The 13669-nt window shown below is 37.8% G+C and overlaps 1 protein-coding gene across 1 annotated transcript in view; it reads left to right on the top strand.

Moving 5' to 3' along the window:
- pigg (phosphatidylinositol glycan anchor biosynthesis class G) overlaps positions 1-13669 on the top strand; it is a 222565-nt gene that overhangs the window by 128425 nt on the left and 80471 nt on the right. Inside the window, exon 8 of the mRNA XM_052154365.1 lies at positions 1095-1379. Within this exon, the coding sequence (XP_052010325.1) occupies positions 1095-1379 (285 nt within the window). The remainder of the gene's footprint in view (positions 1-1094; positions 1380-13669) is intronic.

Below are 13669 nucleotides of genomic sequence, written 5' to 3'. Positions count from 1 at the left end.
ACATCTTATGCGCCTAAAACCTTTGCACATTACTGTATGTCAGGTAAGAGTTGTTCTCTGTAACTATTTCAGATTTCCATTGGCTTGCTTGAATTAAAGTTTTAATACAGTTTGAGAAATATAGAAAGTTGCACGAGTGACATGAGTAAAGAGCAGTGTTACATGGGCTAAATCTTTCTCTGCATCTTTTCATGCACATATTTTACTATCTTAAATTCAAATGAACCGCTGAACCCAACTGTTGAGCCTATAATTGTCTTTTCTTTTCTTAAAAAGGAACTAAATGCATTAACTAGAAAAAATATGACTTGAAATCAAAAGTTTTTGAACCATGTCAGGCATATTACACAGTAAATCAAGTGCACAAGTGACAAATGTTGTGTTAGATTGATGTAAAAAAAATCTCATTAAATCTGACCTGGCTGTTCAAACTGAAGGCACGTTGGAATTTCTTTTTTTTATATATCTATCCGATTTATTTCCACATATGAAAGTGGCCCAGATTGGATTTGAAAATGCAAGGTTCAAAGTGTTTGTGTCATCTAATTAACAGATCGGTGTCACATGTGAGTGAAAAAAATCCAGCTGCGGTGTGAACATAGCCGTAGATTAAATGTGCAGTTACAATGGTGTGCCTTTTTAGGGCATTATAAGTATGAATGAGGTAACCAAGACAACGATGTTATAGAAATCAATGAAACCTAAGTACTGTATAAAGTGATCTAAAACTGATAAGATCAAAAATAAATTCTTGATGTTTGCTGTTTCTCTTTCCTCTTTCTCTGATCATAAACTATATAAATATTGGACAGAATCACCTGTCTAATTCAAATTATTTAGTCTAGATCTATAAAATCAGAATACTATGTTGGCTGAATGACTGATGACAGAATGTTGTTGCAACTGATATTTATTTAGCTGTAAATATTTTACAGCTGCGTGCAAACATTTTAAGCTCAAGATTTTGCAGAAATCACCTCATACTTGTAAAGGTGATAATGTCATTTTGTCAGCATTTCGAAAGCATTTAAAAAGGGGGGATAAATACAGGAACAGGGTTGACGATAACTGCTCTCTCGCTCTGTCTTTTTCAGGTTCTGTTCTTGCTCCTGTTGGCCATGCCTGAGGCATTGAGCAGGGAGGCGGTTGTTGAAGTCCCGTTGGCGTCGTCTCTGCTGTCTCTGCCCTTCTACCTGCTGTGTCTGCTCGGCTCCGCCCTGCACGTGCTGGTCTGCACCTCTGCCGGGGGTCCCTGTTACCTTTGCACCCTGCCCTGGGTCCTAGTGTTCATCGCCATCATCTACTTCTCCGCCTTGACTTGTGCTCTCGTTGCCATGGCAGTCAGGAGGATGCCCACCAGGAGCAAGACCCCCATTAAAGTGAGTTGGAGAGGAAAGTTTTAAGGCTAGGAAATCTGAGAGGCTCTAAACTCCAGAGCTGACCCTCTGAAATAGGTCTTGATTGAGCTCTTATCCTGTCCTAGATGTAGCATAAACATCATTTCACTGGAATGTTAAGTTCTATCGAAAGTGCCAGTGAAAGGTGTCGCTTTCCACAGAAAATTCCATTTACCATTTACATGAGACTAGTGTGACTGAATCTCATAATTACCTTGTCTACAAATGTATATCCAATCTTTCAACTCCTGTCATGTCCAAGTAAAGCCAGTGAGCATTGCAACCTCTGCATGATATGCGTAAAGATTGACCTGGTCTTCTAGAATCACATTACTATATGTACATTCTTCACATTGACATTCAGTGAGTTTAGGGCAGGTTTTCTGTATGCAAGTATCTGCATCTTTAAAATAACAAACCTGGGTCCACTCAGTTGCCTGTGCATTTGTGCTTTCAGTAAAGACTTTTTAAAACAGCAGGACCATGTCCTCCTGTGGGAGTGATGGGAGATGTTAGCTGATAATTGCCTGACCTTTTTGGCTATATAGAGGCTTATAAAGTGTCAGATCACCCTGTTCTTGCATCATGTCCTCTATCCTATTTAACCTTTTAAACTCTGCTACATATTTTGACTGAAATTTAAAAGCTTGCCTTACACACATACAAGGACTCATTTCTAAAAACTGGTCTCATTTTACAAGCAAATAATAAATAAATAATCATTCATAGATAATACAGAATGTTCACAATCTGATGATGTAAATAGTGTAAAAAATATATCCTGTCTTTGAAAGCCTGCGATTCAGGCTATATTTGCTCAATGACTCAATGAGTGCTATAGTTCATTCCACTAGATATCAGCAAGAGCTAGGAAAAATAAAATGTTCCTCTATCGCAATCCTTCCTTCACAATATGCATACAGGTAATGCAGCTGAACACTCTCCATGTGCTCGTCCACAGACATACGGTCTATTTCGTGATCACACACGTTCCCCAATGCTTTGAATATCTCGTCCTCTGAGTGGACTAGAAGTTAAATCTAGTTTAGTTTAGTTTAGAAATGTATTAATCCCTGTGGGGCAATTAATATAGGGCTACATCAGTGCTTAGCTCAACAACACAATAACTAGACAAGAATACAGCATATCAGATCACACATTGAGAATAATAATAAAAAAAACTTTGTAAGGCATACACCACATAGATGCCTCCCAAGGGACAAAGGCTTGAAATTAGAGTGCAAGGGATGTGTTTTATCTCCCATGACACTATAAGCCCTTCTTATCACCTGTTGCTCATAGAATACAGTTATACTACGTAAAGGTGCACCAGTAATTTTTGAGCATAGTTTTACAATGGCTTGAAGATGGTTTAAGACAGTAAGGAAAACCAACATATGAAAGAGTAACACAAAATACTCTCAATAAAGGAAATAGACCTTTGAACACCAAAGGAGTTCAATTTCCTCAGCACGTGTAGTCTTTGCTGTGACTTTTTAATAATGGCCACAGTGCACCGTTCAAACTTTAATGTTTTATCACAAATTGTATTCATCCACTGTGTCAACCTCTACGCCATTGATGTGAACCGGTTCTACCACGCTAGGTTTTTTTTTTTCTAAAATCGACCACCAACTCCTTTGTCTTTGAGACATTTAATTCCAATTTTATACGGTCACACCATGTAATAACTCCTGCAGAGCAGGACCATGATCCTGCTCTGAACTCATGTCTGAACTTGAAAGCAGTTGCCGTTTGTTCTGGACATCTGAGACATAACATTTTTCATGTTTTATTTAATAATAACAGATTATTCACCCAAACAAGCTCACAGACAAGTAGAAAATGGCTCAATTTAGAAGAAAACAGCCTAAGGTAAAAGCTTATATAGCGCTTGTGACTACTTGGGGCTCATAGAAGCAGTGACCGGAGCAGGCATGAGACATTTGTCTTTATCTTACAGAGATCATATTTTACTTTGAACTGTGGTTATATGGCAAGAAAATATGAATGCATTTATGAAAAGTCACCATTCCTGAGAAAAAGAGCTTTCATTTGATATGTAACATGTTTATTTTAGTGCAATTTGTAATACTTCATATTATAATTCATATGAATGTTTCTAAGTCTTCACCACAGGGTGGCGCTTATTTGCGACATGGAGGCTTTCATGTCTTATCTTAGTCGTAAAATAAATTAAGCATGTGAAAATTTCAGATTAGTAATTTGAAACAGTTGAACATGTTTCTAACACAAGTCAATCTAACAAGAACATGTTTGAGTCATATTTCAGCCCCAAAATCAAATAAAAATATAAGAAATAAAATTTAGCATACAAGTTTTTTTTTTTTTTTTTGCATTTCTATTTTATTAATTTTCAATACTGTAAAAATGTATTAGCTACATTCCAAAAACTGTGAAGTATTCATTAATCATTCTAGTATTTGTTGTACTGCCTTTTCATTTATGATGTTCTAAAATGAGAATTACTGTTGAGAGGAAATTATGAGAAAAAAAATCAATAGTGAAAATAATTGTCATGGAAGTAGTCAAATGCAAAAAAATCCTGGTCCATTGTCCTTAAAGTTGCCATCTACTTCGAGCAAAATATAATTTCTTCTTTCTGATTTTGTTGTGAAACATCCCCATATATGTTCTTGCCATGTTTGGTGAGATTCACAGTAGTGGTGGCCTCACAGATCTTAATTATAATTCGCTTAATATAACTTATCTGATTTTAGCCTCTTCAAACAAGACACAGAGAAAGTTTTTCATTAGATGAAAAAAGAAATCCGTCCCAGAGTTAATGAGATAAAAACAGGACACCTCTCTTAATTACCTCTTTACAGGAAAGAAAGATCATTCTCTCCTTTTCTCTGCGGCACGGGAGAGAAAATCGCTGACAATCAGAGGTGAGAACAAACAGAATGATCATTAGAGAGAAAGAGAGAGCACTGCAGTAGGGGAAAATAAGTCATTGTAGGACGGAGCGAGTGGAAGTTGTGCAGCATCACTCCTGTTTCCCAGTCGAGCCCCTGTCACCTCGCAGACAGCAGTCTGTCATTTGAAGCATCGCTCACACTCAATATTTCATAAGCGGCTTTTGTTCTGGCTTTCGTCTCTTGTTGCGAGAGCAGAGTTTCATGCAGAGGGAATATGTTCGGCTCTGAATTACCCACTTCATGAGTGTTGGTTACGCCTTGCTCTTCTGAAACATTATGTGTATTGTATGGGTATACTTTGAAATTCACAACTCCCTCTCCAATCAACCCAAACCATTTCTGGAAACATAGTGAAGCCGAGCATGGTGACAAATAGGTCCATTAGCATGTCCACTGGGACTGGGTTTCTTAGCACGGTTAACTAACTGTACTCAGGACAGAAAACCGTTCTGTTGGAATGGCTTTAGTGACGTGGCCACTTACGTTTAGTCTCTTGCTTAGTCAGTCCATTATACGATGAGCTTGGCTCAGTACAGAAGGGCACGGTTCCGCAGTGATAAATGTAGCAGTTCTGTAGCACTCCAGATGGTGGAGGAGCATCTTAAGCTGCCTATAAGCAATTTTTGCTCATGTCACATGCTATAAGGTTAGCCGATCAAAACAGATTCACTGCAGAAAATCTTTTTCTTCGTGAGTATTGCTGGGTTTCCTTCCAAAATCTTTAGCATTTTTTAAGTGCATTTCTAAAAATTATACGTGTAAAGGATCATCACATTGTTGGATGGAAACCCACCTAATGTTAGAAGCAGAATTACATAAGATATTATGTCTTGTTTTTAGAGAAATTGTACCAAATTTTCTGAGGTTTATGCTTAAAACAAGAAAAAAATATTTGCCAGTGAGGTAAGAAAAATAAACTTGTTTTCCATTTGAATCAGCTGAATTTTCTCACCCCATCTCAAATCACATTTTCTCATAAGCATAAATGTTAAAACATTTTGTAACAAAAGTCTCATCTTTGTAAAAGTCTCATCATTTTGCTTTTCAAGTACATTGATCTTGTTTTAAGAATGTTTAGATATTTTTTACTGGGAAGAAAAGGACAAAAATACTCACAAAATAATTATGATTATTTATTTATTTTTTGCAGTTTTCCATTTACATATAGAAGTCTTAAAGGTATAGTTCAGCAAAAAAAGAGATGTTAAGCAATGTGTCCAAGCTGCTCTTACATGCAGTGAAACCATACAGTGGCTGTCAAGCTCTAAATATGGCACAAAATCATCATAAAAGTAGTTCATATGATTTTAAGTATTCTGGAGCAATACGATTGCTTTGGGTAAAATATAGACCAAAATGTAACTTTTTATTTATCTTACCATCTGCTGTAGCTCACAAATATGAATCACGTGCATTTTCAAATTTGATGCACCGGGTTTGATGTCAATACTATTAAACTTCATCGATTCTCACGTCAAGTAAGCCAAATATGACATGTCTTTAATCCTTTAAAGTTGTACAATAGCCTGTTTAGTCCAATAGGTTAGAGACAGGGGGAAAAACTGCTTGGTCTTCTTGTGGTAGAAAAAAAAAGTATGAAATAGTTGTCAGATATTTTTGATGCTTTGATAATACATTTTGGAGATTTTGGTCTTTCTCCATTCGGATAAATAAAAGCCGAACTGAAAAACAGAAACCCTATAACAGTGTTTCCCAACCCTTTTCTGCAGCACACCACTATCCCACATTGGCTAACCATCATAAATATTTATCCTTTTCAATAAGTCGTCCATGTTTTCTGTCCGTCTAAGTAGCGTGTTTACTTGCAATGTTTGAAATTTGGCCATGCAAAAACAAAACAAAAAAAACAAGTCAAACGGTGTGACACATACTGATGGACAGGGTCGTAAAAATTCCATCATAATATTTTATCAACCGTCATTTTAATTTTCATATTTTAATGATAATAAGACATTTAATAGCTTTTATTTTTGTACACATTTTCATTTTTAATCATGAAATTACTGGACGAGCATATAGCAGATTATGCATTTATTTATTTATGAAGAGAACAGATGAACAACAGAGACACTACACGAAGCTGATGAATGTTTTTTCCCCCACAGTGACAGCGGAGGCCACTAAAATATAAACAACGCAATATTACAAAAACGAATACGATTAAAACATGTCCGCTTCAACTTAAGCTGTGTGCTCGCCTGTGCGTAATCAATGGAGACTGATGGTGAGGCAATTGTCATCAGATTTTTTGTCTTTGCATCGGACAGGCGACTTCTTGTGGTAGTTTTAATTTGGTTCTGGAGGCTGAACACCAGCGTCAAGTGCCGCATCACACTCCACATGACAAGAGTTGCAGAAAGCGTCACAGAGGGGCGATTTTACGAGTTTGCCACATAAAAAAGCGTGAGGTGTGCACAATAAACATTGAAAACATGTATTTGGAAGAGAGGAAAAAGCGTGTGGTTGCTTTGATTTTAAATGAATTCAAATGAATTCAATAACTGGGGTCTCTGATATTCGAAAACAATAAGGTAATATTTAATTAAAAGAAATTATGAGACATTCAATGTCTCATAAATTTGGACAGTTGTTAAATATTTCTTGTTGCTTAGGACTCTCAAAGACATTATTGGTGAATCAAAAACGTGTGTGAGTAAAACACTTTGGTGTGACGTCACTTCATAGACTTCAATGTATTCTGCAGCGCTGACACGAGTCATGTGATGACCCTTTACACGTATAAATATCACTCACTTCATAGACTTCAATGTATTCTGCAGCGCTGACGCGAGTCATGTGATGACCCCTTTACACGTATAAATATCACTCACTTCATAGACTTCAATGTATTCTGCAGCGCTGACACTAGTCATGTGATGACCCTTTACACGTCTAAATATCACTCATTTTTGCACATTAATCATTGCTCTTCAAAATCACAAAAGTGACAGATTATGGTTGAAAACTGAGAATTTCTCCAAAAGGTGAGGAGTTTGGATCCCTGAAATAATTATTTTTTTCATGCGTTTATTTATTTTGTGGAATTTGATCATTTTCAACGGCACACCTGACAATCTTTCACAGTGGTTGGGAAACACTGCACTATAACCCTGAAAAACAGCTGCTCGATTATTAATGGTTAAATGGAAAGGCGGATAAAAAATGCATTGATATTGTCCTATCAAAGAAAGAAATGATACTGCATCAAATTTACTGCAAATTTACTTGTATTACTGAAAAATATATTCAAGCAGATTGTGGATTGTCCAGCAGTGTTGAAATTTGACTTTAAATGGACTGCATATCAATTTATGCGTCTTGCTGTAGGGGATTCCAATGCAGTGTTTAATTACCCTGCATTAATTGCCTCCTGATCAATTATTGTTCCTGTCATCTTCGTTAATAGAGATGTTTACTCAAGACTTCATTGCATGTTGGGATATATATTATGGCTCTGATTGATTCTATCAGAAGTCCCCTTCACTCTCTGTTATATGACCGTATAGGCCTCAGTCCTGGGCGTGTTTAAAGTGCTCATTTGCATCTGTTGATTAGATTCTCATGCTTTTGTGGTCACTAAGTGAGTGCTATTGTTTATGCTTTGCATTAATAGATACACGCACTGCTGACCTCTAAGGGACATACCGACCTTAGAGTCATGATGTGAAATCTACTCCCTCAAGTTTTCTGCTTAGCTGTATTTTATATGAGGGTAGGGGAGTAGTCCAACACTACAAGTTACAGTTAAAATCCAATTCACTGCAAACTCACATTCAGCCCTGACTCCATTCTGGTATGGAGCGCCCACTTTTCACAATCCAATCAAATCCTGATGGATAAAACCAGGCCCTGTCCTAGGTTTTTTTTTTTTCTTCCTCAGAAATCCTGTTTTACTTGGAAATACGTCACACCTCTCAAGTGAAATGGGTTATATATGCCATTTCATGTTGACTTTTAAGGTACTTAAACACCCTGTTTAGTGTCAGAGTGAGGGCATAAAATGTCTATTTTAAGCTAAATCTTTGGTGGATGAATTCTTGGCGAACATAATTAGTGGAATTCAGGGAACAAATGATAGAAACACCTTAGTAACTGCAGAGCAACACCCTACCAACCACTCAAGACACCCTTGCAACCACATACCAACATGTTAGCAAACACTTGTAACACCTTAGAAACCATATAGCAATGCCCTAGCAACCACCCAAAACACCTTAGCAGCTGTATAGCAATGCGCTGAAAACCCCCCAAAATAACTTAGCAACCACATACTGTAGCAATGCGCTAGCAAACACTCGTAAAATCGTAGCAACCACATAAAAATGCCCTGGAAACCATCCAGTTACACCCTTGTAACTGCATAGCAATGCATTGAAAACCAATCATAATGACTTAGCAAATGGAAAGCAATGCCCTGACTTCAGGGGGGAAAAAATGGCCTCTTTACAGGGGAAGTGTATGCTTTCTGCACCACTAGCATCACCAAATGGAATATCAAAAATAATTGCGGTTTTCAAAAACAAAATCCCAAACATTCCCCTGTCTTCCATTGGTAAAACAAACAGATAGTCCCGCCCCAAACTCGTGCCATTGGTTAAGCCAAACAGAGGAATATTTGATAGCACCGCAGAGTCACAGAGTTTACACTTTACAGCATCAACATATGAGAATAGCTTACTTAAGTTGTCTCTGCATATTAAACTGGAATAGGAGAACATATTGAAACAATGAAACAATTACACAATTCACCGTTAAAGAAACAGCTAGCCATTTAAATTGGCACACACACACACACACACACACACACACATCTGGTCTTCAGAGGGAATTTCTGTGTGGTTGTATATTAGCATTTAGATTATTGAGTGTGGCTCAAGTGTTAGCACAGCGCTCGCTCCTGTAATGATGAAATCATCAGAGACCTGAAACAAACCAAGAGCAGGAAACCTCATCATTTTTGTCTTTATTGGCCAAATTCTTGTGGATCAAAATATTCCCTTCAATGGGACTTGAGCAAAAATATGAAACAGAAGTAAAGAGAGACGGTTTACAAAGAACACACCAGACTGTCTTTACACAAACAGAAGTTGCTTACACAATCCATTTTCACACCGGCTGACTTCGACCCAGGTGTTGCCCTGGTGATAGATGGAAAACTGTTGGTTGACGCAGCAAGGCCTTGTCATACTCGTGAGATGCAACCGGTACAATAGTAACACACATCAAAGCTGCACAGGGTCATATTTATCATGACTAGGTTCACACACACACACACACACACTTGTGTACCCAGCCACATAGTGACCAATTAATGTTGTATAATTAAACCAAACAGTGTGTGCGTGTGTGTGCGGCTGATATTGTAAATCTGTTTTCTGTTAACATCAGAAATGTTAAAAATAGCATTCTCAACACATTCTGCAATGCATTCCATAAATTGTATTTTTGTGTCTCCCATATACATGCATAGAAATATGGAGCCAAGCCATCTAGAGACCAGAAAGTCATAGATACATGGGCTGTATGTATCAAGGTAAATCAGTAGCAAAACTAAGAGCTTGCATATTTGGATTTGAGAGTTTGTACTATTAATATTTGTATTCGTAAGTTATAATTTACACACAGCAACAATGTGAAAACTTGTATGTTGCTGTATCTGAATAATTCAAAGCTTGTGTTCTGAATTCACAATTGCAGACAAGTAGTCACAAATGTGTAAAATGACATTCACATAAATACAACAACAAACATGTGAACTTTTGTACTTTAAATCAATTTAGCATTACAACCTCTCAAATCTGCCACTGCAACTTTAAATCTTTACACCTTGACTTTTGCAACTACGAGATGAGAGAGCAAACCCAGCGTGCAGCAGGGGAGGGGGAGGGGCAATGAAGTCGTTTTATTGGTTGATGCCTAGCCAATGAATGCCACCGGTGTGTATCGTGTTAACTGGGGATGTGCGCGTGCGTGCATGTGAATAATTTCACTTGCTTTTTCAGCAGATTCCTTCAATGTGTCAAGGATCAAAGAAAAGACGTTTTGCACATTATAAAAACAATGCTGGTATCAATATTAACCCGCTTTGTTTCAATGATGTTTGTTCTAATGAATTTGACACAGTTTAAGAGCGATTTTAACGGTTTCACCAGGTAACATCTGGTTTCCCATGTTAATGTGGGGCATTGTTTTGAATGGGAACTGGCAATTACACTTGTCAGAGCAGTACATTCGCAAGTGTTTTTTTACAACATTAAAACCTCATAGGCTGATATACGTCAATAATATACTTTCAATTGCTTTTATTTCTTTATATTAAAAATCAACAAAGCGACAGATCTAATAGTGCTGGATTCTGTACAGTGGTTAGGCTTACTGGAAGTACATTCAGCGACCTGGGTTCAAATCCAGGTCAGACAGGATGATTGATGTATTTGTAACAGATATAATAAAACTATTTTGTGAAACACACATACACAGACAAACCCTTTTTAATAAATCAATAAAAATGATAACTGAATCTGACATCCAACAGTTACAGTATAATGTATTACAGTTTCTGAGAATGCTTGAATTACTGAGAAAAAAAATGATATGAACAACGTTTTCCATACATAGTTAAGAAGCTTTTTAAAATTGTCAAACCAATTTAAGATTGAAAATCTTTTTTTGCCAAACAAGCAGAATTATTATGTTTCTGAAGAAATTTCTTTTGCTTTCTCAGTTTATTCTCACTTATTCTCACCTGCTGGTCAGTTTGGCATTTGTATTTGCTCTCCACAAAAAAAACGCTTTTCTGAAAGATCATCTTTTGACTAGGTATAAACATACGACATTGTCATGCACATAACGTTTGAAAAGTAAAGGATGCTGTTATAACAATGTAAATAAAAATACAGATGTATACAGGGGATTTGAACCCAGATCGATATGTGTGGTTCGCAGACACACTCCCACTAGACCAACGGAACCAATTAAAAGAGAACAATCATTTTATTAACCAGCAGCCATATTACCCTGCAACTCATGTCCACTATAGCTAAGCAGGGTTGAGCCTGGCCAGTACCTGGATGGGAGACCTCCTGGGGAAAACTAAGGTTGCTGCTGGAAGAGGTATTAGGGAGGCCAGCAGAGGGAGCTCACCCTGTGGTCTGTGTGGGTCCTTATGCCCTAGTATAGTGATGGGGGCACTATAATTTTAAAAGGCTCAGTCTTTCAGATAAGACGTTAAACCGAGGTCCTGACATTCTGTGGTCATTCAAATTCCCATGAAACATCTCGTAAAGAGTAGGGGTGGAAACCTGGTGTCCTGGCCAAATTTCCCCCATTGGCCCTTCTCAATCAAGGCCACCTAATAATCCCCATCCATTCATTGGCTCTATAACTCTACTCTCTCCTCTCCACCAATAGCTAGTGTGTGGTGAGTGTACTGGCGCTCTATGGCTGCTGTCGCATCATCCAGGTGGATGCAGCACACCGGTGGTGGTTGAGGAGGTTCCCCCTATACTATGTAAAGCACTTTGAGTGCCTATAAAAGCACTATTTAAATGTAAGGAATTATTATTATTGTTATTATTATTATCAAGATATTATTTTTAATAAATAAATACATTTGATTTAAATGTATAGGCCAATTATTGAGACATTTCAGACCAACTTCCACTTACGATTTACTGCTTTATCAAGTGTAATCACCAGTTCCTTTTAACCAATGTCCCACGTTAACATAGGTAACCATGTTAGTAACATGATGTTACCCCGTGAAGCCGTTTAAACCGCTCTTAAAAGTGCAGAATCCCTTGTTATCAATGACAAGCCGTTCACACATTATCATATTACATGAACATTTTTACATATTGCACCTTTAAAATGTCTAATTAATTAGAACAGACATCAATGAAACAAAGCGGGTTAATAATGTTACCAAACATATTTTACAATGTGCAAAACTTATTTTCTTTGATCCTTGGCAATTCAAAAGGCAAGTGAAATTATTCACATGCACGCGCACATCCCCATTTAACACGATATACACCGGTGGCATTCATTGGCTAGGCATCAACCAATACGTTTTTACATCGGTGCTGTAACTGTAAGTTTCAATTTATAAATACAAATATTTATTGTATAAGTTCTCAAAACCAAATATGCAAGCTCTTAAATTTTTCTACTGTGTAATCTTCATAGTTTGGGTCAGTGAGCAACAACCCAAAATACCGTAACAAATGCATTGCAATGCACTACCTGTAGCACCTGATCAACATAGCAACTCCAGGGCAACTTTCCAAAACAACATAGCAACATACTAGGAGCCACATGTAACACCTTAGTAACCACATAGAAGCGCCCTGGCAACCACCCACAAGCCCTAGCAACCTCATTTCAATGCACTAGAAAACATTCGTCACACTATAGAAAAAGCATTGCAACAGTGTGGCAACCACCCACAACACTCTTGCAACTACTTAGCAATGTGCTAGAAACTACTCAAAACACTTTAGCAAAAGCATTGCAATGGTGTGGCAAACACCCACAACACACTAGCAACTACTTAGCAATGTGCTAGAAACTACTCACACTTTTGAAATCACATAACTACTCCCTGGCAATCACCCACAACAACATAATATCCACAAAGGAACCCGATGGAAACCACTCTTGAAACTTTAGCAATCGCATAGCAATGCCCTGACAACCACCAACAACACCTTAGCAACCACATTGCAATGTGCTTGAAACCACTTGTTACACCTTTGCAACAGCTTAGCAACACCCAGCAACCTCCCAAAACACCCTAGAAACCGCATAGCAATGCCCTAGAAACCACTCATAAAATTTTAGCAACCTGCATTGCAATGCTTTAGCAACCACCTCAAACAAACTGTCAACTACATAGCAATGCACTAGTAACCACCTCAAACACCCTATCAACTACATAGCAACTAGAAACACTTGAAACCACGCATAGCACCTTAGCAACCACATAGAAAACCCTAGTAACCTACCCAAATACCCTATATACTGCAGAGCAACATGCTAGAAATGACTTGTAACACATTAGCAGTCGCATAGCAACACCCTGGAAACCACCCTCAACACCCTAGTAACCGGAAAGCAGTTCCATGCAGCCACCCACAAAACCCTAGCAACCACATAGCAAAGTGCTGTGAACCACTCATTACACTTTAGCAAATGCATACCAACACCCTGGCAACCATCCACAACACCCTAGAAACCACAATGTGATAGAAACCACACTTATTACACATTAGCAATCACATAGCAACCGGGTAACAGTGTGTATTCTGT

This window comes from Xyrauchen texanus, chromosome 23 (genome assembly GCF_025860055.1).
Source record: "Xyrauchen texanus isolate HMW12.3.18 chromosome 23, RBS_HiC_50CHRs, whole genome shotgun sequence".
Taxonomy (NCBI): Eukaryota; Metazoa; Chordata; class Actinopteri; order Cypriniformes; family Catostomidae; genus Xyrauchen; species Xyrauchen texanus.
Note: the sequence above shows the minus strand (reverse complement) of the source record. Positions and strands in the feature narration are given on the sequence as shown.